This window comes from Spodoptera frugiperda, chromosome 10 (assembly GCF_023101765.2).
Source record: "Spodoptera frugiperda isolate SF20-4 chromosome 10, AGI-APGP_CSIRO_Sfru_2.0, whole genome shotgun sequence".
Classification (NCBI taxonomy): domain Eukaryota; kingdom Metazoa; phylum Arthropoda; class Insecta; order Lepidoptera; family Noctuidae; genus Spodoptera; species Spodoptera frugiperda.
The window spans coordinates 10,347,261-10,375,176 of record NC_064221.1 but is presented as its reverse complement, the minus strand read 5'-3'; the positions used below and the strand labels follow the sequence as shown (position 1 = coordinate 10,375,176).

The following is a 27,916-nucleotide window of genomic DNA, read 5'->3' as shown; positions in this document are numbered from 1 at the left end:
ATCGTGATAATACAATCAGATAATTCTAATACGGCTTACACACGTAAGTGTGTTACAAGGAACTCGACTAGTTTCAAGCCATTCTAGAGGCTCACAATTACAAGTAGCATTCCGCGACACACGGTCGCGCTTCCACTGAATCAGTCTGCCGTACTCAGAAACATTTAATGACTACTTAACTGTTCCTTATTTCGTAACGAGTTTCTTCCGAAAACAAATGTTAACGACAGGGTTAGAGTAATTTAAATGTCATTTCAAGGCATTTTTTAAATACCTAAAACATCAGAAAAGTACAAGTGCGTTACCGACCTTTTGGGGGTTAGGAATTTAAGGGTTGTTGTGGTATCCTGGATTGGGAAGATTAGGAAGGAAGGTAATTCGGCCTCCGGTTACGTCACTCACAGAACGCAAGCGTTGTTTCACCTCGGAACTCCTACACTGTAGCATAATAATTCATTTAGTATGTCTCACGAAAGTTATAATATGGATTACCTATAACGGATTTAGGAACTATTGTAGTTGATAAGTCTCTATTACACAAGATATTAATAGGAAGAGATATCCAAAATTAATTCACTTGAACTTTCCCATTCTTGTTTACTACACTATCGGCAAAAGGGACCTCCATAAAATGTAATGGTATCTAAGAACAATACTTTATGTTGTAATATCGTTCAGAATGATAATACTCGTAACGTCTTATCTGCACTATTAACTGGACAAAATACTCGTCAGCTACACAGCTTAGTATCAGTGGTGTAGCTCATCAATGATGATGCGCTTGTAGAGGTCCGGCTTCAAAGCCACGAACACAGGCGCAAAGTTGTAAGCCTTTCCGTTTTTTGCACAACTTGATTAATGTTAGTCCTTCTCATCATCGAACCACAAGATAATCAGCGAACCCACTCGCACGAAGCGGTTCGCTTCAAGCTTCCTTATGCGAACTGCTTAGGAGTGGATTTTTTTGCCGGAGTCTGTGTTTCCTGATGGGTATAACCTGGGTGTCTTCAACGCCCGAGTGAATAGTTTGCTTATGGGCAGACGTGCTCCATCGTAGGCCGCATCATCACTTACCACCAGGTAAGATAGCGGCCAAACGTCGACCTATCACGTATAAATAAAAAAGAAACAGTCACATAGTTTCACAGCTTAGCTATTACATCTTCGTAGCTTAGCTACATAGCACATCTCTGGTGGAAAATCACCCTTAACCAGATGTGATTATCTCATCTCTCTGAAGCTAAGTCTGTGACGGCCTACGCATCTCTCGTGTGTAGGTTTCTTGATTTAAATAAATTACGAGTCTAGTCCTAGTACCTATCTTGTAATCCCAGCAAATTAAATACATAAATTGTGGCAAGAAACTTGAACTACGCAAAACTAATTGTATACATGGCTAAACATCGAGCTACATTTTTATAGTATAAGCCGGTAAACGAGCTGACGGATCACCTGCTGGTAAGCGATCACCGAAGCCCGTAGACCCCCAGGAACACCAGAGGCGGGTTGTGAATTTAAGGGTTGTTAGGGAATCGGGGATTGTGAAGGGCCAATTACCCAGTTGGCCTCCGATAACCTCATTCATACAACGAAACACAACTCAAGCGTTGTTTCACGTCAGTTCTAGGTAAGGCCGTAGTATCACTCCGGTCGAGCCGGCCCATTGCCGAAGCATGGCTCTCCCACACTAAAAACCATTTCATTATGGTCTCTGTTTGTATCATCTTTCTGCACATTCGATCGATCAGTTTATATTAGCTAGCTTAGTTTGATTTGCAATCTTATGTACAATGCATAGGTACGGTCTATATATTTGTATTGTAATTCTCTGCCTATATTCATAGTATGGCCAAACCGAGGGGTACTTCCAAGCCGGCTCCAGAGTCGTAGCCAAAAACTTTGAGGCACAGCTGCGTTTAATCTCAAGTGATAAAAATAATTCAAGTATGAATATGAATATTTAATTGGATCTGAATTTCAATTATTCCATTTACAATTCTGCTATAAGATTTGGGTAGGTTCAGATGACAAGCGCTCAGCGCGCGTTGAACGCGCGTTGAATTTTTGTATAGTGTTCACATGGTGCGCGCTTGTCAGGCGCTAAACGCGCGTTGTTGCGGCCAGTTTGAGTTCTACATTTGTCGAAAATGAACGTAGAAACAGTTTTATCGGTGATTTTATACAGACGGCAGAAACGACACAACAGAAGACGGAGATATTGGGTTCACCCAATTTTGTCAACCAGGCTGACTGAAAGTCAGTACATTATTTTATATCCTAAGTTAAGGCAATTTGAGCCCAAATTCTTCAACTACTTCAGAATGTCCATCAAGTCATTTGATGACTTACTGACTCTCATAAACGATGAACTCGTAGCAGATAAAAACGCTGTGCGATATAGCATTTCACGGACGAACTTGACGAACCCTAAAATACGTCTACGAGCGTCGAAAGCGCGCGCTCAACTGAACGGAAACATAGAAAACCAATGATCTCAAAGCGGCGTTGACGCGCGCTGACAACAGTCGAGCGCTAGCGCAGCGTTGAACGCGCGCGTTACTAAAACGCGCGTTAGCATGTGTACGGCCTGAATAAAATGTATGTAGTTGTAAACGCGCGTTGAGCGCTTGTCATCTGAACCTACCCTTAGGAAATTATTATTTTAGCATTTTTTCACATTAAATGTTTTTCAAATGCAGAAATGCCATGTTTTTTTTTTAATTTATTACTTATTTGCACTGCTCGTTGACAGCCTCGGGTCTCAGGTTCAATTCCCATGTCGGGCAAAGCATAGCTGGATTTTTTTACTTTTTGAAAATTTCTCAGCAGTAGCCTGAAGTCGGATATTGTCCCCAATACATATACCATACACAACAATGACATATGTACGTATTTTACTCTGAAAAACCAATTAACATACAACATCTATTTATTTAAACCCAACAGAAACGATATCTACAATAATTAAATTAAGAATTAAACATTTCACAGAAACTTACAAAAAACTCATAATTATATGATCAATATCAATTCCATAACAATCTGTTACTGTATTTATTCCCTGACCCGCAATCAACACTCCATCCATTGAACCGTTTATAATGGAACAGGATTTAACTCGGGATTAGAAGGGATTGGGGTCATCATTTGTACCACAGATATTTATCAAGCCTACCTCTGTACATCTCCTGTTTCATGCAATATTTATGGTTGTTTATTGTCGACTGGCCAGCAAAGCAAGGGGTCTTGTGAAATGTTAAAATGCCATAGTGGCCAGGAGGTTTAAGACACCCGCTTCTCGTATGAGGGTGTGGTTTCGAAACCTATTAACGGCAAAGTACTAAGATGACTTTTTTCGAATCATAAGTACATACTTTCTAAGGTTATTTAGACACCACTGAGAAATGGTGAAGGAAAACATCATGAGGAACCCTTGGCTTATTTTATATGAAGTTTGAATTGAGGAACCCGCATTGAGCAAACGTGGACGCTTCCTCAATGCGGGTTAGCAATTTCTAGGCTCCGCTCTGATTAATGCTCAAACCTTCTCAATATGAGAAGAGGGATTTGTTCAGCGGTGGCTACTTATGGCTTAGGCTGGCGAAAATTCATAGAATCTAATAGCTTAGTGTTTGATGATGTGTCCTCTAAGATTTTTTTATAAATTTCTTTTTCTGTGAAAATGAATACGCACAAATTGAGAATTCATTAGGAAAGTCGAACAATTACACGATTCATTAAGGTTTTCCTTTTCTCATGTTTCTTATCGTATGTTATGTAGATCAAACATTTCTCAATGTAACGAAAATCTTCACAATAATTGTCTGTTCATTAAAAATACGTATCAGCATCACAAATATATAATGGATATACAGGATGTAAACGGTAAGCTCCTGAAAAACGCTACATTTATTTTTAACCGACTTCCCAAAAAGGAGGAGGTTCTCAATTCGGCCGGTATGTTTTTTTTTGTTTATTTTCAGCCATGGTCGTCCCTCTGCAGGGCAAAGGCCTCGTCTCTTCGTAGAGCTTTCTGTGGCTAATCCTTATCAAAGGCATCGAGTTCATCCCCCCATTTCTTTTTTGTTTTTATAATTTTAATAGTATTAGTTTTTGTGTTATTCATATAGCATCAGCTTTAAGTAGTTGATTACAACTATTGTAACATAAAATAAATTTTGAATTCCTTAATTTTTTCAATACAGAACTCGTTTTTTGCCATCATCTGGTTGCGGTTTTTGGGAACGTTCCGTTTACAGTAGTATCCGTCCTGTAGGTATAGTAGAAAAAATCTTCGTCCGTAATAAAAGAAAGGCAAGACCCTGAGTAATATTAATATCAGCAATTCGGAGGAACCTCACAGTAGAGGGAAACGGACACGAGAATGTAGCCCTCTTTATCACACGGACCTCTTTCTGTCACCCGCGTAGATATATCTCGAGCGGTATGTCCGTAAGTCCTCCGTCGAGGACACGGTTTAAAGGAATTTTTACTTTAAGACAGAATGTATTTAACAATCTTATTGATATATTCTTTGGTTTATGGGAATAGAATCTTATTAATTTGATGTATAGAAAAGGAGTGAATGAGTGTCTTGTTAGGGGAGCCCTATGTTCCTATGTATATCTTGTGGCTGATTTGATAATGACGGTAAAATATAAGGAGCCTATATTGTTACACAAAATTTCAAATTAATATTTTTTTATGATATAAGCCGGTAAACGAGTAGACGAATCCGAAGACGAATATTACCTGATGGTAAACAATCGCCGCCGCGCATGAACACCCGAAACACCAGAGGTGTCACAAGTGCATTGCTGTCCTTTTGAGGGTTAGGAAATTAAGGGTTGTGGGGAATCGGGGATCAGGAAGATTAGAAAGGAACGTAATTGGGCCACCGGTCACCACTCACTTAACGCAAGCGTTGTTTCACTTCGGTTTTCTGTAAGGCCGTGATATCACTTCGGTCGAGGTGGCCCAACAGTGCCGAAGCATGGCTCTCCCACCTTAAATTCTTTCCTGAAACTACTAAGGTATAAATAATATACATAGTGGACCAATGACACAATCATACGGCTGTGTATTTCCCTAAACAATATCATATTGAACCACTGTACGAAATAAGGTACAAAGTGCCTTTTGCGGTTTAGTTAGTTAGCCTTCCTCATCAAAGTTTCCCCTACAAACTTGACCACACCTTAAGCTCACCTTGTGTAACCGCTGACTACAATTTCCTCGATCAGTTACAAGTTGTACCTAACCTCTTGATAAGTTATGAGTACCTGGTAATTTCAGATGAAAATATCTATAAGTTTTGACGAAACTGAATTCAAGAAAGTGGCTGATTGATTAATCAGTATTTTGCTATTATTAAAAGATTTCGAATATATATTTTTTTATTATTGTTTGAAATATTTTGTAGTACCAAATGTTAAGCCAGCAAGCCAGCAACTCCAGAAAAAAGATATCAGAGACTGCTTAACTAATTCGTTGCAAATACATTTACGTCAAGTACAGTTATAAATACATAAATACATTTAGCATAAAAGTACCACTTTTTATTTAAATGAATTTATTTAGAGACTCATGCATAAATGCAAATCGTGATAACATGTTTGGAAGTTTGCCTATTTCTATTACCTGCTTGTCAATCTGATGATTGACGAGATTGAAAGCGGTTGATCACTATCAAGACAAGTGATGTTCGTTAAGAATGATGATACCTACCTGTTCATTTACTTCCCGTTATTTATTTGGCCCTAGTACATTAACATATAAATTAACCTCTTTGACGCATTAGAATTAAACTAACAAAACTGTGTGATTCCATAGTGTGATCGAATAAATGTTTGTTGTAATTTCTGACACTTGTAATTGTTCAGTTAGTGTGTCATGCGTTACTAATTACCTATTTAATTACTAGGCAATATTTATGCAACTGTACCTACCTATCTACCTACGAACAGCAGGTAAAATATTAGGGCCTGTTTCGGCCCAAATGTTTTACCTGAGCAAACTGCATGCCAATCAATTTCAATGGCTTAGCACCGTAAAATCTTCGTACCAGGGTATAATAAAACGCGAAAGCTTATCTAGCAAACAGCTGACGTACCGAAAGTACCACAAATGGCATGTAACAACGAAAACTTTCGGCGTCCGAAGTGCCTGCATTAGGTATGAGACTTTATCGACATCGATGTCGATATCGATGTCCCGCGGGAAATACAGGCCACAGATAATGTGATTCCTTGTTCACCAACTTGATGTTTATTGAAAAGTTTCACTTTGGAAAGTAGATTGTAGTTTAGTTGTGACTATTTTTGTATATTTTTTCTGACATTGTGAGTATTTGTGATAGCGTTTGGTTATGTTAAGTTATAGTAATAAATACATGACTTCTTTTTAGGTCTTTCGCTATATTATCGTTACTCTCACATATAAATATACAATAGGTAAAGGTCAGAGAATCAGTATCAGAGAGATTGTAAAAAAAAACAAATTTGGTACAAGTTAGGATGGAGTTTCTTACTCTTTCTTCTCCATTCGAAGCTACACTTTGGAACGAGCTTTACAATTCAAGGCTTGAAATGTCACAGATGTTATTCACCATGTAATAAAATAACAAACGTGCAATCGATATCTGCACATAATATCTGATCCGTAAATAAAATATCATCCCTATCGACATCAACTATTTATACAGTTGACCCCTTCACTAATGCTGCACCCCTGGTGCTTGCAACTGACTTATATTTAGATTTGACCTTATAGCCTCTTTTAGACCATGTTGCAGTTGCAGTCTAGACATTGTATAGAAACCAGTTTCTACTGGAAAAATACCTACATTTTACAAAAATGCCTGCCTCGTTGGTCTAGTTGTTGTAAGTGCGACTGTCGGACATGAGGTTTCGGGTTCTATTACTGGGTTGGGTAAAGTATTATTTGGGCTTTTTTCGGTTTTCGAAAATTTCTCAGTAGTAGCACGGAGTCTGGAAATGTGCCCAGTATAATAATATGGCAATAGGCTCACCCCGTATAACATGGGACTTACAACACAAATGGAGAGAAGTGGGTATACATTGTATAGCGGCATTGCGTGCCGTAATGTGCACTTCTGCTTAACCTTTCGGGGATAAAAGGCATTGTGTGTGTTTTACGAAAATTATGGAAAACGTGAACTGTAATGTAAAATGTGGGTCGAATTTACAATTAAATAAGTTTTATAATATTTTAAAGTTTTACTAGAGCAACAGGAGAGAGCGAAGTTTTGTTAAGTTTTGCTAGGAAAGTATTCAATGAATTAAGTAGGACAGAGCTAGGATAGTGAGCAGTCACGGTTCGTTGGATTTTTTGTAACATTATTATAAGAGATGATACGTAGAAGGTCGCTTAGATTATTGTGAGATCCTTAAAAATTATACAATATCTATGCAAATAATGTGTAAGTAATCATAATAATTTACTTCGAATAAATTTTGCCAGTGAAAATATAAAAAAATATATATCTATGTACCAACTTCAAAATCAGAGTATTACTTTTTAAATGGCCGACAACGCACTTGTAACTCTTCTGGTGTTGCGATTGTCCATGGGCGGCGCTGATCGCATACCTCGCTTGGCATATATCCCATAAAAAAATAAAACATTTTCCTCATTTTCCCACCAATCCAAGCGCACATAAACCTCTACTTTAAAGACCGTAAACCGTCTAAGTAATAATGTATCTCATTCATATTTCATCGACCGCACGAATTAACTTTGCACAGGCGCCCTCTCCCGGCTAAGTACACCGAAAGCGCTCGGGAAATATAAAACGTTAAAAGTGATTTCAACAATCACTTCACTTTAAGGCGGAACGTCTAATCATAAGTACTGCGAGATGATCCTTCAAATATTTTACATTTTCTTTGATATAATGGAAACATGAAAGACGTGCTTACAAAGTTAAGAAATATTTTGAAATGCTGCGTAAATTCAGCAAGGTTTTGAAAGGGTTTTAATTTTAAACTTTCAGAAAACCGACGTGAAATAATGCTTGCGTTGTATTAGTGAGATTACCGGAAGCCCATTTACCCTCCTTCCCAATCTTCCCAATCTCCGATTCCCCAACAACACTAAAATTCCTAACCCCCAAAAGGCCGGTAACGTACTTGTAACGCTTCTGGTGTTTCGGGTGTCCATGAGCGGCGGCAATTGCTTACCATCAGGTGATGCGTCTGATCGTTTACCGGCTTATACCTTAAAAAGTAACATTTTTAAACATTCCTATTCCCTAGAACTTAAAATGGGATATTTACCATGTTTAATGAAATGTTCATCCGTGATCATGGCGCTTGCAACAGTGCCGAAATATCGCAACTCATATAAACGAATAAACATAGTAAATATCCCGTTTTAAGTTCTAATGATATTACTAGTCACCGTGTCAGTTGAAAAACTTATATTCTTATTCCTTCTTAAATAAAATGCTAAACAATTTTCCAAGGGAATCGATTTTCTTATAGCAGTCAGAGTTATTTCAAACAAGATTAAATCCTTGTACATTTTCAATACAAGTCAAATATAAGTCGCGCCTCGCCTCCGCACCGTGTCGCGATCAATTCGCTCAGACGGCGGGGAAAAAGTTCCAATCTATAAGATTAGTTAAGGTCCCAAGTTACTGTAATAAAGTTTCAAGGTCAAATCGAATGCTTTTCCCTTTTTCATCTTAACTTAGAGGGTTGTTCCACGGGGTTGAGAAGGGTTTCATTAAGTGTATGGTTGGTACAGAAAATTGGAAAATAATATGGCTTTATTTTAAAAGGTTTTGCTAAGGATTTTTGTTATGTTCTACAATGTCCTAAAACAATTGGATAGTTTCTTTAGTCTAAAAATAAAACTATTTCGACTTTTCAATACAATAAAATATAAAAAAATATATCACACTTTCATTCATAGATTTCATGATCTACTTAATTGTAGAATTTTTCTAGCTTATTTTTTAAGAATAAGTCTGATCTGATGTAAAAATCCGATGACGTCACTATACACACATTATTTCATACAAAAATCATATAAAATATCGTTGATGACGTTACGAAATAAATATTGAATTTGAGTAATAGGAAACTAGCCTATTGTGTAATTAAACTTTTAGATTCCATCATAAATGTGTCGTTTTGATTCGACTATTTTATCTCTTTGCAAATTCGTAGCTGAAATTGTATGCTCTTCTGTCCTATTCTGCTTCTTCTGTTAACTCAATAGTACGTAAGTAGTGCAGCTCAGAAGTAAAACTATAACTGCAAAATAGAGTAAAATCGTAGAACTAATAGACAAAGTAAAAGTAAATAAGAGATGTGTGTTTTCTTAGAAAGTTTTTCCTCTTCCAAGACAAACGAAAATTGTAGAAAATTCACGAAAAACAATCTTTCTACAATTGAACTTTACTTAAAACTTTTCATTACCACACTATTATTTACTTCGATTACTAGGCTCCCAGGTAACCAAGGAGTTACTTGAAACGTCTCGTAAACGCGCTTGCAGTCATTACGAAGTATCTCCAGAGTAATAAACTGTGTTAAACAAAACTCGTTGCTAGTTGAGACCACGCCTTTATAGAGTTAAAGTTATTAGTAGACTAGAAGCTGGAAGCACTTAGCTGTAGATAGATAGTGATAAACAAGAGACATGGCCACCGGACGCTGTTACCGAAGAGTGGCCACTTCTGCGCTAATAGCTGGTTACACAATGGATGGTTAGCCCGTCACTTACTTTCATGAAGCTTATCATATGACACAAATGCTAGCTAGTAGCTAAGACTAGCTTCAACTGTTTCTGTTGCCCTGGTAATTAAGGAACAGAACTATTCAGAGAAACAATGGATTTTCATTTAGTTACGGTCATATGATTGAATGTCGTGGTGGCCGCTTTTCATGCATGAGGTTACAGGTTCGAATCTTACTAACGGCAAAGTACCAATGTGACTTTTTCCGAATTATATGTACTTTCTAAGCATATTAAGACACCACAGACTAACGGTGAAGGAAAAAATCATGAGGAAACCTGGGCTTATAATTTGTTATTGTAAGTTTGAAATCGACCAAGCGTGGTGATTAATGCTTAAACCTTCTCCGTGCAAGAAGAGGCCTATGGTCAGCAGTGGCCACTTATAGGCTGTTGATGTTATGTGATATACTTATTAGATTTATAAAATTAAGAACAGAATATTATGTCTACAAAATAAATATGATACAATTAAAATACTTATAAATATCACAGAAAACAAACTTCCAAATCCCAGAAACCAGTACTTCCTCGGTAAGTAGGCATCAATAATTCGAACCACACCGAAACAATTATATCAAATCCCCTCCAAAAACAATTACGGATTGTCTCCGAATTTCTGACGTCGTTATTGTTCCTGTTAAATTCCCTTATAGAAGTCAATTGCGCTGACTCACGTGGAAAATGGCCGCGGCTTGCTAATGAAAGGCTAATGACCGAGCAGCCTTTGTCCTAAGAATGATTTGCAAATTCTCGCAACGAAATTTTTGAATTATCGTCTTTTAAATCAGTGCAGTGAATGTGGGACATGTTTTTAAAATGAATCTGAATATTTAGATAGAAGAATTTTAGCTGGATGCAATATATTTGGGCGTTTTTTTAGTATAGAAGAGTGATTAAAATGTAAAGCAAAGATACTAAACATTTTAAAAGTTTTTGACTACACGGTAGGCGCGGTGGCTGAGCTGTCGCTGTCCTGACGTGCAATGTGTAACGGGTTCGATTCCCGCACGGAGCAACCCTTTGTATGATCCACAAATTGTTGTTTCCGGTCTGAGTGTTATGTGTATGTGCAAATGTATGCTTGACACAGGAGAAAATCCTACCAAGGGTAGCGTTTGTTTTTACAAAAACAAACACAAACAAAGTTATAATTTTGTAACGAAGATACTCGTAATCTTGATATTAGAAAATGAGCCCAATAATGTAAAACTTTCTTTCGTAATTGCCAGTGGCATATAATCTTACAAAATTACCAGGTTTCAACGTTCAAAGTAAAATTTCAAAATTCCATTGTAACCCGACTTCCTTTGGTCGGGTATAAATAATATTCTCTCTAGTAGAACGACTTCCTGATACCAGGACTGCATAAAAGCGTGGAGTAGTTAGCATACAAACGAGTGTAATCTGTGTTTTGTTGCAGGAACCGCATAGAAAGAACCGCGTCCAAACGATGGCGGGGCACCGTGCGGCGTATTGTGTCTGCTGCTGTTTGTAAGTATTAAATTGTATGCATAAGAAATTACAAATATAAAAACTCGAGGAACAAAATACAATCCAATTTATTCGGTTGTTTTGAAACTTTGAAAAAAAATGAGTATGTTGACCAAATACAAAAGGCTATTACAGCAAGACAAAATAAACTTTGCAATACGTAGCAGACAATAGACTGCTATTTATAACATTTTATTTCTTTGTAAATTATAAATGAAAAGACAAATCCAAGTAATTATTTTCATATTTGAATTTGACCAAGATTTACTCAAACGGAAAATACTACCAGGAACACAGACAGTAGCAAGAGCATACACTATGCAAAATTCAATTAGTGTAGCCACGTATTACTAACGTGGTTGGTATGCCTAGCCCATGTGTAGGAAGCCTTCATATTCAATTTACTTTAAACGAAGCATGTCTCTTTTATGTGAATGTGGAATTATGTACGTGCTACGAAATCATAATTCTCGTAGCCGTGCTACGGCGTAGCCACTTTTTTAATTTCTTTTTGTAATATTTCTTTAACCACCTACGAGGACCAAAAAGGAGATCTTTCTAAGCGAATCATAGGACCAATTTTTTAATTCAGAATTTGAGATAAATCGGAAACAAATAAAATATAAATCTGATGTCAAAAACGCCATTCGTAAAAATAAAACATTGTAAACAAAATATAATGATTTATATATTGTATTTCCAAAACACATTTTAAACCTTACCTTCAGGTACCAGAGTCATTGAATATTAAAAACAAACTAGTGTTCAATGCTAGAAATAGCAAAGTAATCAATAATTCGGATCACGTCGCGGTCATCTTGGCAGATCGGTAGTCGGGAACATTAGAACCATCTTTGTATAAGCAGCTGCGTGACTTGCAAGCAATCGGAAACCACTTCGCTGGTACAAATTATATTATTCTAAAATGGAAAGATGGTTAAGTTTTATAAAGGATTTGCTCAATGCTTCGCTCGCGGTAAGAAGTATTATTATTAATGGAATTTATCAACTTTATACATGCAAAGTCTCACGCCTAATCGTTTGAAAATTGACAAAGTTTCATTAAAACTTGAAACGAGTTATTTACCATGTTTATTAGTCTTTGTAAGTTTCGGATATTTTGTTCATCCGTAATCAAGACGCTTGCAACAGTGCCGAAATATCGGAAACTCACAAAGACTAATAAGCATGATAAATATCCCGTTTTAAGTTCTATTGATATTAATTCTGACCATGTCAGTTTAAAAACTTATATTGGCAAACTTTCATCACCAATTTTATCCACTTAGGGTGGAATTGACTAAAATTCTTTCTTGGCGGATGCCTACGTCATATCATCTACCTGCAAATACACTACCGTTCAAAAGTTTGGAATCACCCCAATTTTCATCGACAGAAAAACTATACCGCAATAAATCCATCAAAAAGCATATTGTTATTGGGGATTAGTATTTTTACGACCGTACTAACAACAATATTTAACAAAAACACTAATTTCTTATCAACTATCCATTGTTTTCAAAAATGACCAACACACGTATTTCATGAACACTCAAGTTGCGGCACCGCCGTTTGAATATTTGTTAGAATAGGCGGTTTTAAGCATTGTTGTTAGTAATAAGTAATGTATAATCTTTGGAATATGGGTATATTATTTTTAAAATTATCAGTTTATAGTTCAGTGTGAGACGTGAGAGTGTGTGACGTTCATGTGATAGTTACAAACGTTTGCAAGCTCATAAAATGGCAAAAAGGAAACAAATTTCGCTTGAACAGCGGAGTGCTAACTATACTTTGAGCAAAGAAGGCTATTTTTTGCGCCAAATCGCAGAAAAGGTCGCTATTTCGTACATTATACTCTTGTACGAAAAAGAGCTACTGGAGGAAATCAAGACTGGAAGAGATCTGGACGTCCCAAATCTGCAACTAAGCAGGAAGAAAACTTCGTTGTGACATTATCAAACAGAAATCGACGTTTAACTGCACCTCAAATTGCCGCTACTTTAAATGAACCAGAGAAAAGTCTGTTTCAATAACAACTGTAAAAAGACGTTTGCTATCTGCTGGTCTAAGAGGATGTGTACCAGCGGAAATACCCAGTTTGACTAGTGTTCATAAAAGGGGAAGACTGGAATGGGCTAAAACACATAAAAACTGGACAGAAGAAGACTGAAAAAAGTTCTTTGGAAGGATGAGTGTAAATTTCTAATTTTTGGATCTAATAGACGAGTTTTTGTACACCGATCAAAAGAGGAGCGGGCTTTAGAAACGTGTACTGTGCAGTCTGTTAAGCACAGCGGTAGTAGTGTGATGGTTTAGGGATGCTTTGGCAATAATAAACCCGGCCATCTGATCAAAATCACCGGGAAACTGAATAAAGAAGGCTATCTGAAAATACTTGAAGACAATGCCATTCCCTCTGGAATTAATGTGATCGGTCGTAATTTTGTTTTTCAACAAGATAATGTACCAAAGCATTCATCCAAATGAACCAAAGCAAAAACGATGTGAAAAAGTTTTGAAAATCATGAAGTGGCCCTCACAATCGCCAGATTTGTCTCTGATTGAATTAGTATGGGATGAACTTGATAGAAAAGTGAAAAACCGGTGTCCATCGAGCTCAGCACAGTTGTGGGAATATATACAGAACGAATGGAAGTCACTGGACTCCGAATACTTCAGTAAATTAATCAAAAGAATGAGTAAAATTTTTAAACTTAAGTAATAAAGAATAAGGGTGGTCATTTTGACGAAGCTTAAATTTATCGAAGAGTGTTAACTTTTGGTCTTAATTGTCCTAAGTATATTTAACTGAATACTAATCTATGATTTGATTAAGATTTAAGTGTAATAAAGTACACTTTACACATATTATAGTCGTTTTCATTAAAATAACCCTAGTGATTCCAAACTTTTGGACGGTAGTGTATATACAATGTGATAGGGGTGAGACTTCTAACCCGTTAAGGCTGAGTACTATATCTATTTCTATCGACAAAAGTCGGGGGTCGAAGGGGTCGAATCCCCTCCCCCTAAAAATTATGGCATTTTGTTTTACTTTTTTTGATATCAAAGGTTGTATGCGTCATAGAAACAAAAAAAAACGACAAATGGTAGCTAATAACCTTGGCTAACTAATTCATATGTTTGATAATGTTTTGGTGAGAAAAAAAAATCATTTGTGAATTATTCTTACCGAAAAAATCACTATTTTTCAATATTTTCAATTAGGGATTCAACCCCCCATATTATTTTTTTTTGTCGATAAAATTAGATGTAGTACTCAGCCTTAACGGGTTAGAAGTCCCACCCCTATCACATTGTATTCAGAAGAGATATTATAGGAACACAATTCTTGAAACAGTAGACATTGAGTACATATATTCCTCTTCAACACCTTCAAAAGACTTGCAACTTTTCTTGTTTTCTGAATGTTTGTGGACGACAATGGCAATGATCTGGAGGCGGAGCGCGTGAGAGAACAAACCTCCTTACGCCCCAGCCGTCGCGAGAGACACTCCGGGCGTAGGGGATCGCGAGACGATCTCCGGCCACCGTAAGTGCGGGCCTGCGGACGGCGAGCAAGGGTAGCTCGCCGCCCGACCAGATCCAGACCCGTGCGTGCGGCGCGTCGCGTTCCGCGCGCGCCTCAAAGAGCCATCAGACCACCACAGATGGGGCCCAGTAGGGCTGATGCCTGATCCGGAGCTGCGGACTACCTAGCGGGTTTACCGGGGCTTCGGGTCGAAAAGCAGGAGAAGGAACGAGGTGGTTTTTATTCAGTAAGAGTCTGACACTCCCTCTCGCCTTGCCCAAGGCGGGAGAAGTCATTGGATGATTTTCCCCCTCAAAAAAAAAAAATGATCTGTCTGTCCGTTTGTATGTCTATCTACATATTTAGTTCGTGGATCAAACCGTGGTAAAACACCAAGCCAACCGTTATGAAACTAATAGTGTATGAATTTAATATCCCATCTCGGCGGTCTAGTGCTCGCAACTACTAACAGATGTGTGTAGTTATGAAGTACTATTCCTGACTTAAATACAATTTTAGACTACTGTAGGCTCACGTTATCATACGTTTTATATGGACCTCACATCATAACTAGCGAATTAAAACATAAACTTATGTTAAAATCTTTGAACTCTTAAGCTGCCTTAGGCATGTACTACACTCGCTGTCCGACCAGAACCAGACACGTACGTCGCGTCACGTTTCGTGCGTGCTTCAAAGAACCATTGGACCACCACAGTAGGACAGATGCCTATTTCGGAGCTGCGGACTACCTAACGACTTAACCGGGGATCCGGCTACAAAAGCAAGAGTAGCAACGGGGTGGTTTTTAGTCAATAAGAGTCTGATACTCCTCTTCAAGGCGGCAGACGTCATTAGATGCTACCCAATCAGTGCAGACAAACTTAGCGATCGCTTTTGCAACCACTTGACCAACCAATGACTTCATAGCCAACCATGAATCTACATATTTCACTTTGAATAATCAAAACTGAAATAACTGTCAGTCAAAAAACAAAAACATTATACAGCTATATTTTGCATATTTTAATCTACATTTCCATTGTCTAAACACTGTCACAAATGTACTGCAAAAACAGAGGGCGACCCGCCACCGTCCGCATCCGCAAACAGCTGTCCCAAATATCCGAATGATAATGTACGAGTAAACAGCCCATAAATACAGCTTTTTGCATTTCTGCTTTCCTAGTACCTCTGTTACTGAATTTTAATATGGTTTTGCAATTCTAATTGTATTAATATTTATTCTGTTTGAATTGTTTTAGTTATTATTTTATAATGCTGTTTAGATACTCTGTTTGTTTTAGAGGGCATCTTAGGTAAAGGAAAGGTGTTGTTATTAATTCCTTCTGATAATGGCAAATGGCATTTTAACTTTTGCATCTCTATTGTTACATTATAAATGAAAACTAGCAAAAATATTACCAATTAGTAAAATTTCGTCAACTATGATTTAATGTAAACTGACATCTACCTACTTAACTTACCTACATTAATAAAACGGTGTCAGTTAAGCTAACATAGAATATTAACCAAAAAATCACGGTTTACTCACTTATTATTAATGGAGAAAAGCTCTACTAGTGATTGAGACCCTCTGTGACTCGAAACTAATAGAACTTTTCTCCATTAATGATATACATGAGTAAACTATGTTTTTTAGTTAGTTTGTATGTCACACCATAGTCATTAAAAAACATAGATTAGATTATGTAGTGAAACAGACTCTCATAGTACTGAATTTGGTAAACATGATCGTTCTGTCTGTATCTTTTCAGATAACCTATCCTGTTTTACCCACGGCTGCAGCACCGGATGGGTATCAGGAGTACTAGGGAGCGAGGCGTTAACAGGAGGTGCCTGGTTAGCCGCGCTACCGTGTCTGGTCGCGTTGCCAGCTGCGCCATTTTTCGCGGTGCTAGCTGACGCGAGAGGACGCAAGGCTGGGGCTTTTTGTATCTGCGTTAGTTTTATTGTAAGTAGATGACTATCGTACTTTATTTTATTTTTATAATCATCTGTTTATTTACGAATAGAGTTCCTTGCTCGTTCTTCTCCATTTAAAGCTACACTTTGGAAGGAGCACCTAGCAATAACGGAAAGACTGACAGACTATTAATTATTTATTTTTTGACATTTCAAAAGTACCTCTTTATGTTTTTACTAGCTTTTGCCCGCGACTTCGTCCGCGTGGTTGTGTTAGTGGTTGGTGGTCAAAATTAAAACGCCTTCTACCCTTTTTATTCGCATTCCTCCCCTATTTTTACCCATTCTCCCCTATTTTTTTTGCAATAAATAGTAGCCTGTGTTCTTTCGTTCCCCATTAAGTGTCTAAATACAAAGTTTCACTGTTACAGCTTTAAAAATGGCGAATTTCCGTATGACTCTCACCTATATTTTGCAATAAAAAGTAGCCTATGTTCTTTAGTTTCCGATTAAGTGTCTAAATACAAAGTTTCACTGTTACAGCTTTAAAAATGACGAATTTCCATATGAACATTCATACCTTATTTTTACTCATTCTCCCCTATTTGTTCTGTCCTTCAGGGTCTATTTTATCTCTGTACCAAATTTCATCAAAATTTTCGGTTTACTGGCTTAGGCGTAACGGCGCAAGCGTAACCATAGATCTAATCACCCCTCTCCCGCACGCGCACCCCTGGCCTTGGCGACGTCCACTTCGCAACGGGCCGTGCAGCAGAAATCGTAATATTTTAATTTCACCACAACTTCAAAACCAAACGTCCAATTTTAATCATTCAAAGACCAAATATTATCAACATAAACTGTACTTAATGATGAAATAATTTATTTTGATAAGGATTAATAGCATGAGTGAAATAAACGCGTTTAAATGTAGTCCAAAAAAATTCAAGATTTTTAAATAAAAATGTGGTTGTTGTGCCTCACTCGACATAGATAGGTATAGTGTGTCGCGGACTTTTTTGTAGATATTTATAAGATCTACAATTAATTATAACATTTTATGGTTTTATCTTTTGTAGTTTAGGCAGCGTACGCAAAATAAGTAACTTCTTTGGTTGATTTTTTTCAGTTTGTGTCCGAAAAATCCAAATATCTTACGGAACCCTATTTTTCCCAAAATAAAATATAGCCTATGTTACTCGTGGATAATGTAGCTTTTGAATGGTGAAAGAATTTTTAAAATCGGTCCAGTAGTTTTTGAGCCTATTCATTACAACCAAACAAACAAACAAAGTTTTCCTCTTTATAATATTAGTGTAGATTGTAACTTTCGTGAGACATACTAAATTAATTACTATGTTATCGGCTTACTCACGTAATTGTTTGACGAGGAACTCGACGAGTTTTAAGCCATGCTAGAGGCTCATATTCTTGAGCAGCATTCATGGTTAGCATACCTCTTTATGGTTTAATTGGAATAAATGATTTGAATTTTGTAGTAGAATCTAGAAAAAATAAATAATATCAATTGTTTCCAGATTTTTTTTGTGGGGGGAATATCATCTAATGACTTCTCCCGCCTTGGGCGAAATTGTTTTCAGATAAGCTGGTCGTTAGCAGCATGGTGTGGACCCCGAGGAGTTTGGGCTGCCAGGGTAGCAGCCGGCGCAGGAGGTGCAGGTGCTCTCGCACTGGCACCGCTGTACTGCGCAGAAATCGCCCCAAGGACAAGAGGGTTGGCTGCAATGCCTTCATTAGCTTGCAGGTAACCCACATGGGAGATTGTTGTTAGAGTAATAAAATCAAAGAACTGTGTAATTTATGTATATGTAAATTATAATTATTACACCACACCACGTTTAAAAAATCTCAGCGCATTTACCTACATATATACAATAAGCAACGGAGTACTAAACGCAATTACTAGTACATGCGAGTACTAGGAAAGCAGAAAGCATAGGTGTTCACATTCTCGTCATTCACATTTCAGTTGCGGAATTCTGTTCGCGTACGCAGCCGGCGGTATACTGTCTGCACATGCACTATCGTTGTCAATGGCGGTACCGCCTTGTGTGCTCCTGGTATCGCTCATCTGGCTGCCAGAGACACCATCATTCCTAATTAGCGTTGGGAGGATACAGGTAAAAAACAAACAGAATGAATAAGTACATTTAAAAACCATTTTTAGTGACTGAAACTGAACACAACACAGTACAGTACAAGTTTGCTTTACGTTGATCGAAAACGATCTAAGAACGCGTTCGGCGCTCTGATTGGCTGGCACAAATGGACGAACCAATCAGAACGAAGAACGCGCTCTAGTTTCGACATCGTTAAAAGTAAAACAAACTCGAACTAAGGGTAGCTGTACTAAGCTCTCAGAATTGTAAGGAGTTTTTATATTTCATAGGATGCAGCAAAAATAATCTGCTGGTTTGACGGCTCTGACTTCCGAGAAGACTTGACGGACGTGATAGAACAACAAGAAGTAAAGATTAGGACTTCAGACTGCTATGGGAGACGGGACCCCATCCGAAGGCAGGACTCTGATACATTCCAGCCGATGTTGAAGAGGAGCAGTGGATTGGACTCCAATTCTGAGAAGAAAAGAGAGCAGTCGGCTTGTAGGGAGCTGTGTGAGTAACATAACCGTATGACTACATATTATAGTGTTTCACAGCTATGTCAAAAAAAATGTAACAGAAATGTTGTATGTACATTTCGCTAACTTTTTTCTGATTATTAAAAAATATTGGCCCACTCCAGGATTTTCTCCTGCGTCGTGGTTGTGTTTACAAACAAACCAGTTCACCTACACATCACACCCAGACCCGAAACAACAATTTGTGTATCACGCGAAAAGTTGCTTAGTGTGGAAATTGAAACCACTGCACGTTACTAGCCAGCCGGTTGCCCAACCAACTGTGCAGCCGTAGAGTCGTAGAATTGTTACTTATAACGAAGCCAAAACTTGTACATTGGCTTTAAAAACCTCAATTTCTTTTGAAAAATCTTAAAAGATTAATTAAAGTCCCAAAAATTTTAACTATAGGCCTTTCAGCTACTTATAACTGTACTTCCAGTTCGACACAGACGCACGCGTCGCGCCCTATTCTCATGCCTGGTGCTACTGAGCGCTGCTGCAGGCAGTGGCGCGGGCGCAGTGAACAGCTTCGCGGCAGCAGTACTGCGACACTCCACGCACAGCGTCCCACATCTCAACGTTACGGCTTACAACTTCACTATGTATAATGGGTAAGTCTTCTTTTAAGAACGGTATAACAATACCTGTTTATTGGTGAAGAAACCATTTTCGAACAAAATAATCTAATAAGTGTGGGAGAGCCATGCTTTGGTATAAATGAGCTGGCTCGACCGGAGTGATACCACGGTCTCACAGAAAACTGATGTGAAACAACGCTATCATTGTGTGATTGAAGTTACCAGAGGCCCAATCAACCCCCTTCCCAATCCCCGATTCACCAAAACCCTTAAATTCCTAAACACCAAAACCGATTCCCCAACGACCCATGAATTCCTGACCCCCAAAAGACCGGCAAGACCGGCGGCGGCGATTGTTTAACCATCAGGTGATCCGTCTGCAAGTTTACCGGCTTATTCCATAAAAAAATCTAGCGACTACATCCAAAACCTCGACCAATTCACCTCGAATAAAAAAGGCTTGTAGACTGTTACTCATCACATACGAATATGTCTGTATAAGGTCTTTCGATTTTTTTTCCAGAACTGCACCGCGCTCACTATTCGAGCCATCAGAAGCCGGCTCTATACTATGCGGTACTGCACTAGTCCTTGGAGCCGCGGTAGCTACTGTTTCCGTAGACAAACTTGGCAGAAAGGTAAGAAAGACTTACTACTAAACAATTTATGAGAAAGACATTCAATTATGGGACTAAAGACTTATTTCCTGTTAACGCTTACAGATGCTGCTGCTCTGGTCGTGTTCAGGTATAACCTGTTGCCTCGCAATACTAGGAGCGTACTGTGACCCCAACATACGTCTGTACTCCTGGTACTCTCACCGCTTGTGGCCTTACAAACGTACGCACAATATCAAAGAAAAGGGCTTGCAATTGACAGAAAACTTCACACAAGTTAATACAATTCCAGAATGGAAGAATTATACAAACGATACTTCCAGATTTAGAGTGGTACTAGAGAATGGCAGTGTTCCTGGAGAATGGAAAGTCCAGAATATAACAAATGTGGAAGAAGATTCGGAGAAATCAGAAGAAAATTTATGGGCCCCTGTAGCTTTGATGTCAGTGGTGCTGTTTTTGTACAATATAGGATTGGGATCCGTGCCTTATGTACTTATATCTGAATTGTTTACCATCAATGTGAGTATTAACAAAAACTACGTAACAATACAATCAGTTATATCTAGTCCTTGGTGTCTTACAATTTCTTTTATCCACAGGTAAGAAGCCTAGCATCTAGTCTCCTAATATCATGGATGTGGCTTAGCAGTTTCTTCATTCTTCGGTACTACGGCACCATCGCCGTCTCTGTAGGCCTCCACGGCACCTACTACATCTGCGCCTCCATCACACTCCTAGGATCCTTGTACATATTCTTCATCATACCTGAGACCAAAGGGAAAGCCCAAGAACAAATCGACGAAGCACTCGATGGACCTCTATTGGTGATTAAACGAAAGAGAAAGAACCGCGATCAACGATGACAGAGAATTCCTAAAGTATTTACAGTGTTCTTCTCATCATTATAAGCTGCTATGAGTTCATGATGCCCTGGTAGGGCGGGAGTTTGCCAAATGGAAGTCGCTCAATTATTATTAATGGCGGTTGACAAACATATCGAGGTAAGAGTGTTCCGAAGCTAGTGGTCCGAGATCCCAGAGCTGTCAGACATATGTTATTTTTACAAGCATTTAACCTTCGGCTTACAGTAGTCTTGTATATACTTTTTAATGTCTGAATGTTTGTAAAGCTGGCCGAGTGACACCAGCGCAGGTACCAGGTGAGAAAGGTGACTAAAAATTAGACTAACTTAACTTATTTTTTTATGTCTGATTTTTATATATGTTTTGTAGAATATTAATCTGAAATCATATTAAAAAAATCAGACACTTTCCATGGACCAAAACTTTTGTCAGACGCTTTAAAGCTGTAAGAAAAATAAATAAACTTAATTTATTTTTTAATGTCTGATTTTTTTATATGCTATTAAGATAACTATTACAATGTCATATTTAATTAGTCAGACAAATTGCATGGACCAAACTTCCCCTAAATACCAAAATTACTCAACCATGTGTATGAACGCGAGAGCACTATGCACATGCGCTTCAGACCGAGTGAGACATCCATGGTAACTCGGTTCCCGTTCTTAAACTCACAATCTATTACTGTAGGTACTACTGCACATGTATGTGTATATACTATGTGCACACTTTTTAGGGTTCCGTAGCCAAATGGCGAAAAACAGAACCACAATTAAGGTTCTGTAGTCTATCTTCCAATCGTTTGGCAGATAGACACTTCCAAAGTGGAAAAATGAGTGCCTCCCTCTAACTTTATTAATAAGAGAGTTAGAAATCTAAAAAAAACATATGCTGTAGATTTCAATGGAAATTTTACACGAAAATTGGTTTTAACGAGATATCATTATTAGTTTTTAAGAAATATGCACCTCTGCCTACCCCTTCGTGGATTAAGGGCGTGACGATATGTATGTATATGTATGTATTTTTAAGAAATAATACATTTTCAAAAAACGCAAATATAACTTTGTCGTTCATACAAATACTAAGCAAGTTATTTTATAACTTTTTTATTATGTAATCTACCTGCTGCTACGGAACCCTTCATGGGCGAGTCCGACTCGCACTTGGCTTTATTTTACTATACATCATACTTCTATATTCGGGTTTTTGCGACCATATTGTTATAGGGTAATGAAATCACTTTGTTCTATGTAAAATATAGAAAAACTTTAATATAACTTTAAAAAAACAACGAACCTAGAAATCGATGACCGCTTTCTACGGGCCAATTACATCACCAGTTTATGGAATAATGCAGATAAAAAATTACCAACAACTTTTGCTCCGGAAAACAACGGATGGACGTTGGAAGATGGCCAATATCTTTTTTATTGGTTTGATGGTGACCAATTACCAGAATTCGTCAGTGATTCACTTCAAGAACTAGGTAACGTAATTTGCTTTCTGGTTTGCAATTTATTATATTGATTGTTCAATTTGTTTAATGTTTATCTTTTTGTTTTTACAGAACATGCTGCTAGCAACAATAACACGTCAGATGGTGATGAGGATGATGACTTGGATGAACGCGATATACTAAATGATGAAAATTATAATTCTAATTACTTTGATGATGATGAAGATGATTAAAATCAACTAAATGATTTATATTTAAAACAATTTTAAGTAACTCTGACAATGACATCTTATAAATATCTATTGGATCCAAATACGGCGAGGCCTATAATAATTTTCGGATTTACGAAAAATTTCTCGGTAGTAGCACAGAGTCTGGAATTGTGTCCAGTATATGGCAATAGGCTCACCCCCTATTACATGGGACTTATAACACAAATGGTGAAAAGTGGGTGTACATTGTACAGCGGCATTACGTGCCGTAATGTCACCTCTGCCTACCCCTTCGGGGATAAAAGGCGTGACGTTGTGTGTGTGTGTATATATAAAATAAATGTTATTTTCTTTAAAAGACAGCTGCTCAGAAATAGTTTGTTTTTGCCTGTTTATGCAATTTTTTTTTGCTGCTGTTGACATTTTCCTGCACTGTAGAAGGCAACAGTTTTATTATTAGTAATAGATAAAATAAATGTTATTTTCTTTAAAAGACAGCTGCTCAGAAATAGTTTGTTTTTTCCTGTTTATGCAATTTTTTTTTGCTGATGTTGACATTTTCCTGCACTGTAGAAGGCAACAGTTTTATTATTAGTAATAGATAAAATAAATGTTATTTTCTTTAAAAGACAGCTGCTCAGAAATAGTTTGTTTTTGCCTGTTTATGCAATTTTTTTTGCTGCTGTTGACATTTTCCTGCACTGTAGAAGGCAACAGTTTTATTATTAGTAATAGATAAAATAAATGTTATTTTCTTTAAAAGACAGCTGCTCAGAAATAGTTTGTTTTTGCCTGTTTATGCAATTTTTTTTGCTGATGTTGACATTTTCCTGCACTGTAGAAGGCTACAGTTTTATTATTAGTAATAGATAAAATAAATGTTATTTTCTTTAAAAGACAGCTGCTCAGAAATGATTTGTTTTTGCCTGTTTATGCATTTTTTTTAATTAATAATTGTTTTTTAAATTATATTTTTTTCTTTATCTATAAATATTCATATTAAACGTAGTAAGTTTTTTTAAAATATTAAGATATTTTAGTCTGAAGCGCATGTGCATAGTGCTCTCGCGTTCATACACATGGTTGAGTAATTTTGGTATTTAGGGGAAGTTTGGTCCATGCAATTTGTCTGACTAATTAAATATGACATTGTAATAGTTATCTTAATAGCATATAAAAAAATCAGACATTAAAAAATAAATTAAGTTCATTTATTTTTCTTACAGCTTTAAAGCGTCTGACAAAAGTTTTGGTCCATGGAAAGTGTCTGATTTTTTTAATATGATTTCAGATTAATATTCTACAAAACATATATAAAAATCAGACATAAAAAAATAAGTTAAGTTAGTCTAATTTTTAGTCACCTTTCTCACCTGGTACCTGCGCTGGTGTCACTCGGCCAGCTTTACAAACATTCAGACATTAAAAAGTATATACAAGACTACTGTAAGCCGAAGGTTAAATGCTTGTAAAAATAACATATGTCTGACAGCTCTGGGATCTCGCTCTATAGAAATTAAATGACGATATTAATTTTACAATGGTATGGAAAGTGGTGTAAGCTGATGAGTATTGCATTATGTATTAGTACTTACTAATTTCAGTCTCATGATGTGATTAACCGCTGTATATGTAAACCTACCTATTTTTCAGTTTACTCTAGAAAAATTGCACACATTTTTTAGTTTATGAATTTTCTTTATAGCAAAAGTATTTCCATAACCTCATTCACTCGACAGATTAATTTCTCGATTTCTAATCAAATAAATCATCGTTTTCTTAAAACGTGAGCCCCAAAAAAACTAATTAATGTGAAATGTTTGTGATAGTTATTTAAGTATCGGATTTAATGTAATGAATGCACAAATTATATTGAATGTAAGTAGGTGCGGTTTGGTCATAATGAGAATAGATCATTGATAATACAATTTAAGCATTGAATTATTTTTTTTGTAAGAACATGTAAAGAATTTATAGGGCTCCATCAAAGAATTAATTACTTTTAATGGCTTACACATATTACTGTTTGTTGAGGTAGCTCGACTAGTTTCGAGCCACGCTAGGGACTCATACTCATACTCAATACTATGAAATCATGATTAGATTGTTCTTATTATGACCATCAATACATGTTTATGTGTACACTTTTAAGTACTTAATCGTACTGCCAACAATATATTTAAGTATATTATGTGTTCTGATAAAGGTGTACATAAATGGCGATGTGTGTTTCTAAAGTACAATCGATGAATTTCAATCATGACCCACTTTGGTTATAAGTCATTTGAAATGGTGAAAACCAAGATCGTTTACCATGAGCTGCGGACTACCTAGCAGGTCTACCGGGGCTCCGGTTCGAAAAGCAGGAGTAGGAACGGGGTGGTTTTAAGTCAGTAAGAGTTTAACACTCCTTCTCGCCTCGCCCAAGGCGAGAGAAGTCATTGGATGATTTTTCCCCCTCAAGGAAAAAGATATCGTTTACCATGGAACTTTATGTTTAAGGGAACGTAATGTGAAAGGGAAATAGTGGGTCATGAATAAAATTCGTTGATTATATTATTATAAATAGATAAATATTGATAAAATTGTTGTAACAATAAGAAATTACTGTATTTTATAGCAGAAGCCGTGTTGTACCAAGTAGATGTTGCTCACACGATGTCAATATTGTAATATAAGTGTGATAATATTTTTCTATTAGTCACTTTGTGATAATTGTATGATATTATAGGACGAACGAATTAGTGGACATACTTCACTCATTAGTAAAGATTGTAACAGTGATCAATAGCAACAGAAAACATATTTCAACTTCTATCAGTTCGGTTTAATGTATTTCTCAACTAATTTAATTTACATTAAAAACATTAAATGTATAATTTCGTGAGACATACTAAATTACTTATTATGTTTTCGGCTTACTCACGTTTGACGAGGAACTCGACTAGTTTCAAGGCATACTAGAGGCTCAAATTCATGTGTAGCATTCCGCGACACATGATGCGGCGATTGTCGCGCTGCTATTGGCCGAAGCCGCATGGCTTGAAACTAGCCGAGTTCCTCGTCAAACAGTTACGTGAATAAGCCGATAACATAATAATTAGTATTAAATATAACTTAAAAATATTAATGTTAAACCAACTTATGTCCACTTTCAGTCTTTTTCTTCTTACATAATTCTTTATGCCACAATATCGTTCGTCTTGTAATAACACATAGATGGTGAGAATTATAGTTATATACCAAAGATTTTATTGGAAATAGTTGCAGAAAAGAAGATTTTCTATAGATAAAATTACATGATTGTATTATATTTGAGGACGAACCATTTGTTATGTATTTCACGTTAGTTGGGCAAGATGAGTATATATCGATAGTACATTTGACTCAATACTTTGTTTTAAAACATTGTCAAAATTTCTTGAAGAAGAAAATTAATAAGAAAACCGGAACACTTGCGGATTAAACGCCCGGCAGTTCTCGACTTACCGGCAAGCCTCGGAGGCTACTTTTTTCCTAAAGTGGCGCGCGTGCGCATATCAGCTTCCACCTCAAGGCGGTGTCGACGTGCGCGTCAGTTTAAATACCTATCCTAATGTTAAGTTAGTCATCAACCACTACTTATAAGTTTTTTAAACATAAAAATTAGATATATTATACAATTCCTATCATCAGTGATTTATTATAATCGCACTAAAACTATAACATCTTGTCATCAGACAAACCTAATACTATCAGTATAATAGTCAAGAAGTCAAATCCCGTGTCACAATATAACGACTTTATGATATAATATTTTATGTATGTATTCAATGTTCGGTGTGCCCAACTATGTTAAACTGTTCAATTCGCACAAAGTGTGTACAAACGTTTTGTATATTTATATACAGCGTGAATTTTAAATAACTGCTCTCCCAATTTAGAAAGATTTGATCTCAGTGGAACCGTCTATTTAGGAACAATTATGAATAATTATTTGGTTCTGAGACAATGACCTCACGACCAGCCTAACCGCTTCCACCCACCTATTGACATAAAAGGGATGATGATTATTTTTTATTTCTATGTAACTATATCCTTCTGGTAGATCAATTCAAAACATCGAACTGGAATCAAAAACTTTAGACGATAAATATTATAACATATTATGTATAATATTGATTTGAAATAACATATGATGTCACGATTGCGTGGCATATCGAGCTCGGCTTATCTAAGTATTGTTTTTTTTTTTAATGTCTAATATTTTGACTGGCGCATTAAAAAACTGTAATTTTATATCTTGTTATCATCCTGACAAGATATTTTAATTATCTATTACTATTGGTTCGAAGTCGCTATCAAGTTTATTTTTCACTACCATTATTAAAAATGTTTTTTTTAATTCTTACAAAACAAGACATGTTATAGTAGTACATTCTATTAAAAAAATATAAGTGTTGGGAAAACGGTAATGAGAAATTCACGCTATATATTATATGTATAATATCTAATTATGTACATAGATTAGGTAGCTCAATACATTAAATATAGACGGAAGATGATTTTTAGCCAAATTTTACGGAGATATAAAATAAACATATTTGTGGAATTGAATGTTGATATTATGTATTACATTTTGTATGGATGAATTAATTAAATGGCTTTAAATGTGTCCTTGTGTATATTATTTACATATGTTTCTTATTTACCTGACTAGCTGACCCGGCAAACTTTGCACCGCCTCAAACATTTTTTCCATTTTAAACCTTCCATTGACTTTCACAAATAATTCAAGACCAAATTAGGCAAATCGGTCTAGCCGTTAGTTTTACCGAGAC

General features: G+C 36.7%; 1 protein-coding gene across 1 annotated transcript in view; it reads left to right on the top strand.

The window, feature by feature from the left end:
- LOC118277438 (facilitated trehalose transporter Tret1) overlaps positions 1–27,750 on the top strand; it is an 80,384-nt gene extending 52,634 nt beyond the window's left edge. The window contains exons 2-10 of the mRNA XM_035596224.2: positions 11,189–11,259; positions 16,573–16,769; positions 18,322–18,485; positions 18,711–18,861; positions 19,131–19,356; positions 19,804–19,975; positions 20,466–20,580; positions 20,665–21,081; positions 21,162–27,750. Coding sequence (XP_035452117.2) covers positions 11,189–11,259; positions 16,573–16,769; positions 18,322–18,485; positions 18,711–18,861; positions 19,131–19,356; positions 19,804–19,975; positions 20,466–20,580; positions 20,665–21,081; positions 21,162–21,425 — 1,777 coding nt within the window. The 3' untranslated portion in view covers positions 21,426–27,750. The remainder of the gene's footprint in view (positions 1–11,188; positions 11,260–16,572; positions 16,770–18,321; positions 18,486–18,710; positions 18,862–19,130; positions 19,357–19,803; positions 19,976–20,465; positions 20,581–20,664; positions 21,082–21,161) is intronic.
- The last annotated feature ends 166 nt before the right edge of the window (positions 27,751–27,916 follow it).